This window comes from Chelonia mydas, chromosome 4, assembly GCF_015237465.2.
Source record: "Chelonia mydas isolate rCheMyd1 chromosome 4, rCheMyd1.pri.v2, whole genome shotgun sequence".
Lineage (NCBI taxonomy): Eukaryota > Metazoa > Chordata > Testudines > Cheloniidae > Chelonia > Chelonia mydas.
In genome coordinates this window covers 116,034,863-116,048,246 of record NC_057852.1, presented here as the reverse complement: position 1 = coordinate 116,048,246, position 13,384 = coordinate 116,034,863, and the positions used below count along the sequence as shown (strand labels likewise).

The 13,384-nt window shown below is 49.0% G+C and overlaps 1 protein-coding gene across 6 annotated transcripts in view; it reads left to right on the top strand.

Moving 5' to 3' along the window:
• EVC2 (EvC ciliary complex subunit 2) overlaps positions 1-13,184 on the top strand; it is a 164,273-nt gene extending 151,089 nt beyond the window's left edge. For all 6 annotated transcript variants that reach the window (XM_043544659.1, XM_037898083.2, XM_037898082.2 and 3 more), the window contains 3 exons: positions 2,502-2,698; positions 12,238-12,339; positions 12,857-13,184. In XM_043544659.1, the coding sequence (XP_043400594.1) occupies positions 2,502-2,698; positions 12,238-12,339; positions 12,857-13,127 (570 nt within the window). In that variant the 3' untranslated portion in view covers positions 13,128-13,184. The remainder of the gene's footprint in view (positions 1-2,501; positions 2,699-12,237; positions 12,340-12,856) is intronic.
• Positions 13,185-13,384: the final 200 nt, after the last annotated feature.

Genomic DNA, 13,384 nt, shown 5'->3' with positions numbered 1-13,384 from the left:
TGGACCGGACATACAAAGGACTCTTGGCACCTGAAAAGGAGTGGGAAGTGGAGTGAGTTTGTTTGCAGTATCCAAGAGATGACTGAGTATTTCTGATTTTTTTTCTGCTTTAGATAGGAGCAGAGATGATTTTAAATTTGAGGGAATGGAGGTTTGAATTCCCATCACAAGAAGCCCTTGGCAGCAGGGCCACCCCGGGGGGGGGGGGGGGGGGTGCAAGTGGGGCAATTTGCCCCGGGCCCCGCAGGGGCCCCCACGAGAATATAGTATTCTGTAGTATTGCAACTTTTTTTATGGAAGGGCCAGTGGCATAGCCAGGTGGAGCGAACAGGGGGAGCGATCACAAAAGCGCTTTTACTGACAGGGCGGCGCTCTGGGTCTTGGGCGGCACTTCAGCAGCGGGTCCTTCAGTGCCGCCGAACACACCCAGAGCGAGTGAAGGACCCGCCGCCGAAGACCCGGAGCGCCACCGGGTGAGTAAAACTTAAAAAGGCGCTTAATTAATTAAAGGGCCCCCAAAATTGCTTTGCCCCATGCCCCCTGAATCCTCTGGGCAGCCCTGCTTGGCAGTAGCCACATGCTCTTGTTGGCAGCCTGTGCCAACGTCTGCCCTTCACCCGGAAACAGTGGATAAGCACACAAGCTCGATGCTTCTGCTGAAATGAAAAGCAGTGAAATACTTAACATTGAAATTGTCATCATTAGGCTTCAGAGTTAGTAGCCTCTTTGAGATGAATGGCCGTCATTCACACTTCTCTCCTAGCAATTGCTCCATGCTGTCTGCCGATTGAGGAATATGCATAGTTGTGCATTCCATTCCCATTTTGAAGGTTTTCTTTTCCACAATAAGGGCTAGAGACTTAATTTTTTTTAAATGAAGGCTTAGACTCTAGAGCAGGGGTGGCCACCTGAGCCTGAGAAGGAGCCAGAATTTACCAATCCGTACATTACCAAAGAGCCACAGTAATACGTCAACAGCCCCCATCCACTCCCCATCCACTCCCCTGCCGGCAGCCCCCACCAATCAGCACATACTCCCTCCTCCCACCACAGTCAGCTGTTTCACATGTGCAGGAGGCTATGGGGGAGAAGGGAGAGGAGCGAGGGCATGCAAGTCTCAGAGGAAGGGGCCTTGGGAGAAGGGGTGGAGTGGGGACAGGGCTTGGGGCAGAGCAGGGGGTCGAGCAGTGAGCACCCCCCAGCACATTGGAAAGTTAGCATCTATAGCTCCAGCCCCGGAATCAGTGCCTAGGTAAGGAGCCGCATATTAACCTCTGAAGAGCCGCATGTAGCTCTGGAGCCACAGGTTACATGGTAATTTCCAAACAATGGGGCATTGCACAGCCATTTATGTGGCTGCATAATGACTTAATGCACAGAGTCAGGCTGTCTATAATCCTGTAGTCCCAGTGTCCAGAAGTGAAAGATCTTCATGCACACACTGGTCCATGGTGGAAGTGATGAAGCAAATGATAATAGCACTAGTTTCTAAAGCCATTGACTTTAAAATGATTTTCATTGAATTGTTTTTCCTCCAAAGTGGTAAATTTTGTAAAGTTTCAAATTAAAAGTTACTGATCATTTATTTTGTTGTAGTGTTGTGTGATGGGGAGGTCTGCCCCTTAAGGATAGTAGAGTCTAGTGGTCAGTCCACCCTGCCATGCGGCATGGCTCTTTAAGGATCCAGTAGAGAGATATAGAGACATAAGGGGGATAGAGCTAGAGGGAAAGTGTCTCTGGGAATGAATAGTGTTTGGAGAAGAGATCCTGTAACTTTAAGCCCCAGGGCCAGGAGCCTTGCAGAGAGGGTGGGGCAAGGCTCCCTTCTCACCCAGCCAATAGAAAAATGAGCTGGGAGAAGGGACCGGTATAAATGCTGCCTCTTCCCTCAGAAGCCAGGTAGATGCCTGTAGATACTGCAGGGGGTGAAGAGTTTCCTGCAGGACCCTGAGTTAACAGGGAGAAGACAGCAGCAGGGGTCGGTCTGCCTGCTGAACCCTCCCAGCCTGAGGCTAGGATGGATTGGGGAAAACGGTCAGGAGGAGAAGCTGCATAAGACCCTACTACTGTCCTGAAGCCTAAATCCAGCCTCAGGGAGGAGATCCAGGAGGTTCTTGTATTAAGGAGAGGGAGAGGGACAGGGTTTTTGTGTGACGTACAACCCAGCCCTGGGAGGAGGGGTGGGCCTGCTGAACGGTGGAGGAAACTGAATAGAACTTTTACATGGTCCCAGAGAGGGCATGAACTAGAGGCTAAACGAGTGAGTTACTGCTGAGGAATAAACCTGACTCTGTTAAGGGGTATATGTTAGAATGTTAAATAAACCAGACCCTGCAAAGAGGGGTTGAACTAACGTGGTCTGGGTAATTGTTTGAAAAGATCCAGAGGGTGCTGAGTACAATGTACCGGCAGGGCATAACAGGCCATAATAGCACATGCCGGAGAGGCACGCCCTCATGGTATGCCGAACGTGTCTGAACTTTTATCATTGATTCCTCTAGGAGCTCCAATTGGCAGCTTATTTAACCAGACTGACAATGGTACCGGTGGGGATGTTGCACAGACTGCTGAACTTACTGCTGCCTTCGAGTTCACAGACTGAGCTTCTTTCTGTTCTGGATTCAATCAGTGACAAATATTCAGACAGTGTTATTGAAAGTGACATCAACGGGGAGGAAGCTGACAGCTGTAGAAAGAGGTAAGTGTGCGTCAGTTTATAGCTGAAAATTCCAGCTGGAGGTTATTACTTTGAGGGAATATATAACCATTGGACCGACAGGAGCAGCAGTCAAGCAAATGAATGGGTTTTCCTGCTGAAATGTTATTCCTGGGGGTGACTAAATCATTTTAACTAGATCACTTTTTCATAGTTATAAATATCTTAACTACAATCTGACTTTAACAGAGGAAAAATGTGATCTGTATCGTTCATAGATGAAACAACTCATTCTTTGCTTTTAGATATTCTTCCTCCATTTTCTTATTTGCTACATTTTCTTTTGATGTATTTTATTGGTTTTAATTTCCATTTGCTTATCTATACACTCTTCTTTTCACCATTTATTTTCGTAATATTTATACTAAGTATAGCAGGCTTCAATTGTTGTAAACTGTTGCTGTAACACACGGAGGTAGGCAGTATATGGAGTAAAAAGATCTGTAAATTACAGTCAAACCTCCGAGTTACGGACACCTCGGGAATGGAGGTTGTTTGTAACTCTGAACAAGACGTTATGGGATGCTCCTCAGGGTAGACTGCTTGGAGCTGGGGCTCATAGCTCTGCAGTGGCTGCCTGGCGAGTGAGGGTGGGGACAGACAGCTGGTTCTAGCCCCCTGTCTGCAAGGGTGATGAGTAAGGCATCCTGGGGCACTGCAGTGTCAGTGAGCGCGCAGTGCAGGCTGTGGCCCTTTAAAACTGAGCTACTTCTCCAGAGCACAGGATGCAGGCAGGAGCTCGGGCTCCGGCTCCAGGCCAGCTTTCAGTAGCAGCTTGGGAAGTTTCTTTCCCAGGCTCTGAGCTTGCAAGCTTGTCCCCCTCCCAGCCTGGCAGGGAGAGGGGAAAACAGCATTCACTACCTCCTACCTGTAAGAGGCTGTGGGGAGTTGGGGGTGGGAGTAGGGACAGGCAGCCCAGATGTGCCAACCTTTAAGATGCAAATACAGGCACGGTACAGTATTTGCTGGCTTGTTTGTTTTGGGGTTTTTTGTCTCTGCTGCTGCCTGGTAGCTTACTTCTGGTTCCCCATGGTGTCCAGTTGACCAGTCAGTCCATAACTCTGGTGTTTGTATCTTGTAGTCCTTTCTAAAGTTTTTCGTTTATTTTAAATATGTTTGACCTTATGTGTAACAAGAAATAAAATGTAAACTAAGCAATAAATTGCAGTTTGACGCTCACAATTCTAAGAAAGCACTATATATACACAGAAGCTCGAATCTGAACCTTTACAAATATATAGGTATGTGTGGCTTTAGATCCAGACAGGGTCTTAAGATTCTGGTGTTCTGTGTTTGAACAAAAATCAGGGGCTAACATTTCCAGTTCAGTTGCAGAGATGACAACTCGCAAGAACAGCTGTGCTTACAAAATTTCAGCCCAGGATGACAGTGATCTTAGGAGAGGAGCTAACCTAGCTAGATTTCCACTGTCTTGGCCAGTAAAAATCTTACATAATCAACTGTCTCATAAGATCACTGTCACTTTGGTCCAAACAATTAATGAGGCTTCAGTATCATCATATACAAACCCAGTTTTAGCAATCAGTTCCCTTTTTAAGTCCTTGCAAGAAACACCATAGATCCATCCCTGGCCAGCCTTTCATCAGCTTGGACAGAACAAAGTGTGTGGTTCTCCCTGAATCCTAGAGGGTAATATAAACACACTACGTAGTGGGCAGCGCTGTCTTATTTTTTGCAGAAATCGTTAAAATGTTCACAGAGCAAACTCAATAACCAACTGTTAATTGCTCATAACTTTTCTATTTTAGGCCCCAGTCTCCAAAGAAATCCATGTAGACAAATTCTTATGTCCCACCTGAGTCCCATTCAAGCAAGTGGGACTTCATGCTTATGCAGATGCTTTTGCAATATAGGGATCTTAATTTTTTCTTCAAGTGCTTGCTCATGTCGATTCCATTCTAGGTGCGTGCAAGCCCACGTGCACAGTCGGTGGATATTTTTGCCTTAGCAGTATCTGTAGGGTCGGCTGTGAGGCCCCCTTGAGTGCTGTGCTCATTCACTGGTATATTAAGTGCCACCGACCCTACGCCCTCCTTCTTACCGCCCGTGACCGGCAGTGCAAGAGCGTTAGCGGTTCTATACAACCCATTGTCTGTTTTCTTTGTTTACGGTTTGTAGGTACTTAGTTAGCCATTAAGTTAACTGTTAGGTTAGTTCAGCAATTAGAGTCCTGGCTGGGACTTCGCCCTGGGGTGGGGCATGCCCCGTTCTCCAGCTTCAAACCATACTCATCATGCAACAGGCCGATGCCTATTAGTGATGCCCACAACAGCTGTGTGAAGTGCTTGGGGGAATCCCATAGGAAGGACAAGTGCAGAATCTGTAAGAACTTTCACCTTACAACCCAAAAGGAGTGGGGTATCGGCTTGAGGGCCCTCCTCATGGAGGCTGCGCTTCATCCTGCGTTGGAGCCGTCCCGCTCGGACCCTGCGCCTAGCACCTTGGCATCGGTGTGGAGTGCTCTGCCCAGCACCATTTCCCCTCGCTGGTGCCTAAGAAGCTGCAAAAGAAGAAGAGCCCTGGAGCTTCACAGGAGTACCACTTCATAGGGGTACCTCTGCAGTCAGACTCCCTAGGCCCCTAGCCTGGCCAGGTATCCCACTCCCAGGAGTGGCAGGGGACGCTGGCTTCTCCTGGGGCCCTTGTTGCCCAAAGTGGCCCCGGTGGCGAAAGATCAAGCAGGCCAGCCAGCACCGCAGATGCCACACCAGGCGCCAGATTCGGCTAAGACCCCAACACTTAAGGGCAAGCCGGTCATGGAACTGCCCCATAGGGCAGCGGAGCATTCTTGGTCTCCAGACCGCAGGCGTGGAACCCCATCTCCACGGCCTAGGACTCCGGCCCCGCACACTCGGTCTCCGGTCAGTAGGCTCAGGTTCCCGATGCCGCGCTCTCCCTCTGTGAGGCATGGGCCACTGGAGTCAAGGCACCAGTCCCCGTACCTCTGGTACCAGTGAGCTTCCAGCCTGAGATCACCGTGGTGCAGGTCATCATCATGGTCTCCCAGACATTGGTGCCCAACAGAGCGGGAGTGCTCCCATTCACAGCACTGGTCTCCACTTCTCTGTTTCCTCTCATCGGGCAGGGACCGATCCTCGCCTTGCTGGTCACCAACCAGGGTCATTTCTCAGACTCAGGCCTCGACGACTCTGCCCTGGTCACCGGAAGGGCAATGGTCCAAGTCGGACTGGGAGTTTAGCCCCCTGCTGAGGAGCGGTGATTCACCCCCAACCCGCGAAGCCGGCATGGCGCCTGCAGTGGTGGAATGGCCTTAGGGACAGTGGCTCAATAGCCACACTGGAACCAGTGGGGCGTGCCCATGATGCCGACCCCGTATTCCCACCGTTCTTCCCTTGCCGCCTCGGACAAACCACCTGAGGCACTGCCGTCACCAGAGTCAGAACACAGGGGGAGGGATTGCTCAGTGGTTTGAGCATTGGCCTGCTAAACCCAGGGTTGCGAGTTCAATCTTTGAGGGGGCCATTTAGGGATCTGGGGCAAAAATTGGGGATCAGTCCTGCTTTGAGCAGGGGGTTGGACTAGATGACCTCCTGAGGTCCCTTCCAACCCTGATATTCTATGATTCTACTGAATGTGACGCAGGGTCAGCACAGCAGGTTACGATGCCTAAGGAGACTGAAGGGGAACCCGTCCCTCCCCTGGCAGTGCAATCATCATAGTTGTCTCCAGACGAAGCGGTGGTGTGCCCCCAACGACTTCAAGGAGCAACAGGCGCTCCATAAAAGAGTTGCTACCAATATGAACTTAAAAATTGAGGAGTTGGCAGAGGAGTCTGACGACCTCTTTAATGTTATATCCTCTACCACCCCAGCATGGGTTACGCTGCCCATCCACCCAGGGGTCCTTAAGATAGCCAAATTGCTGTGGCAGACCCCCCCTCTTCCATTCTGCCTACCTCTAAGAAGGCGGAAAACAAGTATTACATCCCTGCAAAAGAGTTCCAATAGCTGTTTACCCATCCTCCAGCGGCATCACTGGTCGTGTCTGCTGTTAATGAAAGGGACAGGCAGCGCCAAGTCAGTCGCATGCCAAGAGACTGGACTTAATTTGTCAGAAAGATTTACTCGATGGCCAGCCTGCAATTTCAGGTGTCTAACCACCAGGCCCTCTTAGGCGGATACAATTTTAATCTGTGGGACTCCCTTAACAAATACAAGGAGGCCCTCCCACAGGACCGAGCCTAGGAGTTCGATGCTTAGTTGAAGAGGGCACAGCGGTGGCGAGAGAGGCCCTCCAGATGGCTTGGGATGCTACAGACTCGGCAGCCAGGATGGTTGTTTCTGCGGTGGTCATGAGGCGCAGCTCCTGGTTACAGTCCTCTGGGTTATCCCAGGAGATACAGGCCACCATTCAGGACCTCCCATTTGAGGGGGCAGGGCTCTTCTCCGAGCTCACGGATGCAAAGCTCCACAGCCTTAAAGATTCCCACGCCACCCTTTGTTCCTTGGGCCTTCACACCCCTCAGCAGGCCAGGAAGTTGTTCCGTCCTCCACCTCTTCTGCCTCCCCAGTCTAGGTCCAGGGGAACTTCGCAGCTGAGCACCAACAGGAAAGGATAAAGACAAGGGGTCTAAGCAGCATCACCCATCATCTTTCCGTTCATCTGCTCAGCCTGACCCTTCCAGAAACAAAGGAGGCCAGAAGCAGTCATTTTGAGAGTGCACACGAGGACGACGCCCCAGTGACATCCCAGGATCCACCCTCCTACTTTTTCCTCAACCGCCTGTGCCCCTTCCGGTCGGCCTGGTTGCAGCTTTTCTCGGATCGTTGGGTGCTCAACATAATATCTTCGGGTTACACCCTGCAGTTCATGGCCGACCCTGCCTCCCAGCCCCCTGCCTCGTCCCTCCTCATCCCTCTTCTCACTAGCAACTCCTCGTTCAGGAGGTCGAGAATCTCCTGTGCCTGAGGGCGGTGGGGGAGGTCCCTTGGAACATGAAAGGGAAAGGGTTCTACTCCCACTATTTCCTAATCCCGAAAGCAAAAAGGGAGCCTCAGACCCATTCTGGACCTGCATTGCCTCAACAGGTCTCTCAAGACGTTGAAGATTTGCATGGTATGCCACCCTCGACTTGAAGGATGCATATTTCCATTTTCCCAGGACACAGACGCTTCTTCCGTTTTATGTTGGGCCACCACCATTTGCAATTCACGGCACTGCCCTTTGGTCTCTCGTCAGCCCCAAGAGTGTTCACAAAGTGCATAGTGCCAGTGGCCACTTACCTGAGGCGTCGAGGTGTTAAAATTTACCCGTACCTCGACAACTGGCTAATAAAGGGCCGGTCCCAGGATCAGGTGTGGCGCCACCTCGATCTGATTTACTCCACCTGTCGCAATCTGGAGCTGTTAATAAACAAGAAAAAGTCAACCTTAGTTCCAGTGCAGTGCATAGAGTAATTGGAGTGGTCCTCGACTCTACTCAGGCCAGAGCCTTCCTCCCCGATGCCGGGTTTTGAGCCACGGTGGACCTGATCTCGTGCATGCAAATCCACCCTCTCACCACTGCTCACATGTGTCTGCAGTTGTTGGGCCAGATGGCAGCCTGCACTTATGTGGTCCAGCACGCGTGGCTCCACCTCAAGCCTCTGCAAGCATGGCTAGTATCAGTCTACGTCCCCAACAGACACAGCATGGACCATGTAGTCAGAGTCCCAGACCAGATACCGTCATCACTAACATGGTGGCAGAATCCTGGATCGGTGTTGGAAGGAGTTCCCTTCTCTGCCCCATCGGTGACCCTTGTCTCCAGTGTCTCAGGGTGGGGAGCCCACCTGGGCAATCTCAGCATGCAAGGTCGATTTACGATGGCTCCCTACACATCAATGTCAGGGAACTCAGCGTGGTTCACTTGGCCTGCCAAGCCTTCCTACCTCACATAAAAAGCAAGGTGGTCCAGGTCCTGAAGGACAGTACAGTGGCTGTGTTTTATATCAACAAGCAAGGCGGAGCCAGATTGTCTGCCCTTTGCCAAGAAGCCCTCAAGCTCTGGGACTTCTGTGTTCAACACGACATCCATCTCGTAGCCGCATACCTCCCCAGGGCCAGGAACGCTTTGGCAGATCGCCTCAGCAGGACCTTCTTATCTCACCATGAGTGGTTCCTCCATCCAGAAGTGGTCAGCATCATCTTCCAGAGGTGGGGGACTCCCCAGGTGGACCTGTTCACGTCCAGGCAGAACAGGAAATGCCATGTTTTCTGCTTGATTCGGGGGATCGACAGACTTGCTGTTGGACGCTTTTCTGCTCCCCTGGTCGGGGGCTCTGTTGTACGCCTTCCCTCCAGTGCCATTAATTCAAGAGTCCTCATGAAGATCAAGCAGGACAGGGCAAAGGTGATCCTCATAGCACCAGCTTGGCCTTTCCAGCGCTGGTTCGGCACGCTGCTGGACCTCTCGGTGGCTGCTCTGTTACAGCTATTGCTCCGGCCAGAACTGTTGTCCCAAAACCACGGCAATCTTCTGCATCTGAGCCTGGTGGCACTGCACCTGATGGCTTGGCTGCTGCATGGTTAAACACAGAAGAGCAGGAGGGCTCAGCTGGTGTCCAACAGGTCCTGTTGGGCAGTAGAAAGCCCTCCACTAGAGTGACCTACCTAACCAAATGGTTTGCTTGTTGGACTTCGAATAAAGCCCGAGTGGGCCTCGCTGCAGTTAATCCTGGACTACCTTCTGCATCACAAGCTCCAAGTCCTGTCCCTTTCATCTATTAAAGTCCACTTGGCCGCTATCTCGGCCTTTCATCCGCCCCTCTAGTGTAGGTCGGTTTTCACCCAGGATATGACTGCCAGGTTTCTCAAGGGCTTCGAGTGCCTCTACTCACACATCAGGGACTCCGTCCCTCTGTGGGACCTGAATCTTGTGCTATCACAACTCATGGGACACCACCCCTCCCACCTTCGAGCCTCTAACTTCCTGCTCTCTCCTCCTTTCTTGGTTGCAATAACATCAGCCCACAAGGTCTCTGAGATTAGGGTGCTTACCTCGGAACTGTCCTATACAGTCTTTTACAAAGACAAGGTCCAGCTGCAGACACACCCGGCTTTCCTCCCCAAAGTGGTCAGACAGTTACTTATCTGTCTTTTTTCCAAAGCCACATAGGTTGGAGGAGGAGCGTCGGTTGCATTCCCTAGATGTCAGGAGGGTGCTAGCCTTCTACATTGAAAGGACCGAGCCATTCCACAGATCAATGCAATTGTTAGTCATGGTGGCTGACCGGATGAAAGGTCGTCCAGTGTCTGCTCAAAGAATTTCTTCTTGGATCACTGCCTGCATTTGCTGCTGGTACGATCAGGCAAAGGTGTCCCCTCTGGCGATTGTCACCGCCCACTCAACCAGGGCACAAACCTCTTCAGCACCTTTCCTAGCCCAGGTGCCTATCCAGGAAATCTGTAGGGCGGCCACCTGGTCGTCCGTCCACATGTTCACATTCCATTATGCACTTACTCAGCAGGCCTGGGACAATGCTGGCTTCAGTAGAGCAGTGCTGCAAGCCGCAAGACCATGAACTCAGAGCCCACCTCTGAAGATACTGCTTGCGAGTCACCTAGAATGGAATCAACATGAGCAAAGACTCGAAGAAAAATCAGTTACCTTTCTTTTCGTAACTGTTGTTCTTCGAGATGTGTTGCTCATGTGCATTCTATTACCTGCCCTCCTACCCCTCTGTTGGAGTTGCTGGCAAGAAGGAACTGAGAGGGCGTAGGGTCGGTGGCGCCTAATATACCAGCAGATGAGCGCAGTACTCAAGGGGGCGCCACAGCCGACCCTACCGATACTGCTAAGGCAAAAATCTCCAATGCCTGTGCACGCACCTCGAATGGAATGGACATAAGAAACACATCTCGAAGAACAGCAGTTACGAAAAGGTAGGCAACTGTTTTTTTTCTTTTAAATCTAGCAAAGTGACAATACCTCATGAGAACTAGCTGCATTCCAAGGCTCCTGTCTTGCAAACATTTATGCACTTGTGCAACCTCATAATTCACAGCCCCGAGGCACAGTTTGGTTCCTGGTTTCCCCCTCACTCCCTGGGGAATGTAATCTTTCCCCAATCTTTCCTGGTTGAGATTACTTTTGTTAGGGGGCTTATTCCTTCACCCACTTACTTCCCTGGTCCTTCTCACATGAACAGAGAGCAACAATACCCCAAGTCCAAAGGTGCAAACAATTAAATGTTTATTGGGGTGAACTTCAGCAAGCATGATTCCAGTTTCCTTCCTTAGTGTCCTCCTTCCCAGCTCTGACACCACAGAGCCTTACCTGTGTCCCTGTTCCCATTCCTGCCCTTAGCCAAACATGATTCCAATTTCCCCACCCCCATTCCCTGTTCCCATCTCCCCCACCCACACACCCACCCCCTCACTTCCTGATTGACTGCAGACTATATAGTAAAACTTGAGTTCTGCTTAGCTATACCTTAACCAATCATTTTTTTGAAATTTAACTAACCTATCCTAACATATTGTAACATGATTATGTAACCAATTATATCCCACTACCTTAATTAGTTTACACCCAGCAAAATTAATTATACAGCAGACAGGAACAATCACAGAACCAGACAGAGATTATACAGACAAAGAATAGCAAAGTGGGAACTATAATGACAAAACAATACAGAAGTGAGGATTTCACATCCCAGCTATTGATAAGTGAGTTCTTGCCAGACAGGATTCTATCAAACTAAGTTTCCTTTTACATTTTCTAGGTACTTCCCTTTCTCTGGAGGTGATAGGCACTATCAGGACAGGATTGTATTCCTAACAGCCCAATAGCACCTTATTTCAATGTGACTAGTTTGGAATGTGAGGATGTGACCGCTCGCTTCCCAGCTTATGGCTGCCTCTGCTGCTTAGCCAAAGGCCTTAGCCTAAGAACAGGGCCTCAGACTGTCACAGTAAGAGAAGGATCTTACAGTGATTTTGATTCTTTCTTTTATACCTCTATAACTAGCCAAGTGATAAGAATACACCTAAATTCTTCGAGTACAGGCCTTTACCGACAGGCCTGAATATGTATATCCTAACAAATTTCCTTTCTGCACTGGCTCAGTTGTGCTGGCTGGTATGTTGTGAGCATGGAGTCCAGGCTTTGCACAGTCCTTACCCCTGCCCTCCCACTCCTTGCCCACCTGCACAGGAAGGGGGATGGCAGATCCACAAAGGCTAATGCAACCTAGAATGTGGGAAACACACAGAGGATGAAGGAGGAAACTTACACTACCTCACTTCCTTGCCAGGGAGTACAGGGTGAGCCAGGATCTCTCCCATAATAAATATTGTTGGGCAGGAAATTATAGCAAAAATAACTGAACATTCCTGCAGAATGTATTTAAGTTATTATTAACATTCATTTTAATACCTAAAACCAGACGGTGGTGGTGATTTTTGTTTGTTTGTTTTTGGTGTCTTTTGTTTTGAAGGTGGGGATGTAAAATTCAGGATTTTCTTTTGTTTCCCTCCCTGCCCCCGTTATTCCTTCAGGAAGCACCAAGGGTCATGGCAAGCATTAGAGAGCAAAGTAAGGCAGGATCTGATAAGCAAAGGCTTGGAAAAGATGCATTCTGCAAACAGGAGAAAAGAAAGGTAAAGAAAAATTAGTACTTGATATGGGGGAAAATACAACTCCTTGTACCTCATATCTCCCAAGAGTCGTCCTTTTTGTGAGAAGTGTTTTAGAATTCATGAAAATATTCACAAACATGTGTCTTCTACCACTGTTGTCCCAGTTCTCGGAATGCATGTGAATACAGAACTCCTGTTTCATAAAGCATCCTGTACTTTTACTGTACAATAATATTAAAGTCCTTGCAAGGGAAATATTGATGCTCCACATGTTTTGCCCACTTGCCTCCTTGTATGTAACATTTGTTCTAAGGCTGCTTACTCATTGAATGCTATATTTCATACAGTGAAGTGGAAATTTGGTTGGGGTGGCGAAAATGATACATACAGTATGTCAATTTCTAAATATGGTTTACATTAGTCTCCCAAAGTACAATGAATATTTTTTGCCAGGATATGACTATACAGTCAAGCGAACCATTTTGTGCCGGAACTATTATAAATCATTTTTAAATTCAATTTCCGTTTCTTAATATAGCCTGCTAAAGAAGAAGCAACTTGCACTCATGGAAAGAGCATCATTCTCTCATCTCGGATGTTTGTCTAGACACCCTCCTGTGGAACCTTCTGGCCAGCCTGATTCATTGAACACTTCTGCTGCAGAAGCCATTGAGCTATTAGACACAGGGGAGAAGATATTTCTGTTCCGTGATCAAAGGGATCCCATACTTGCTTTGCATAGTTCTCCAAGAAAAAAGAAAAAGAACTTCCTAAATTCCAAAAAGGCTGCATGGGCAAACACAGGCTAATGAGGTGGATAGCCATTCAGTGCATCAATTAGTGAGACGAAGGTTATTTCCAAATAAGGGTCATGAAAAAGGAGCTGGTGTACGTTGAAATCATCTGAATCATTGTTAAAAAACAATTTTTGTATAAGTTGCAATAGTTTGATTTTTGCATTGTAAATAGTTTTTATTCTTAGAACTGGATTTTGTGCTCTTGTCATCCAGCAGTGCACAATCTGTATCTATTAACTATTGTTTTAGTATGCGCAGGAGCAGTAGGT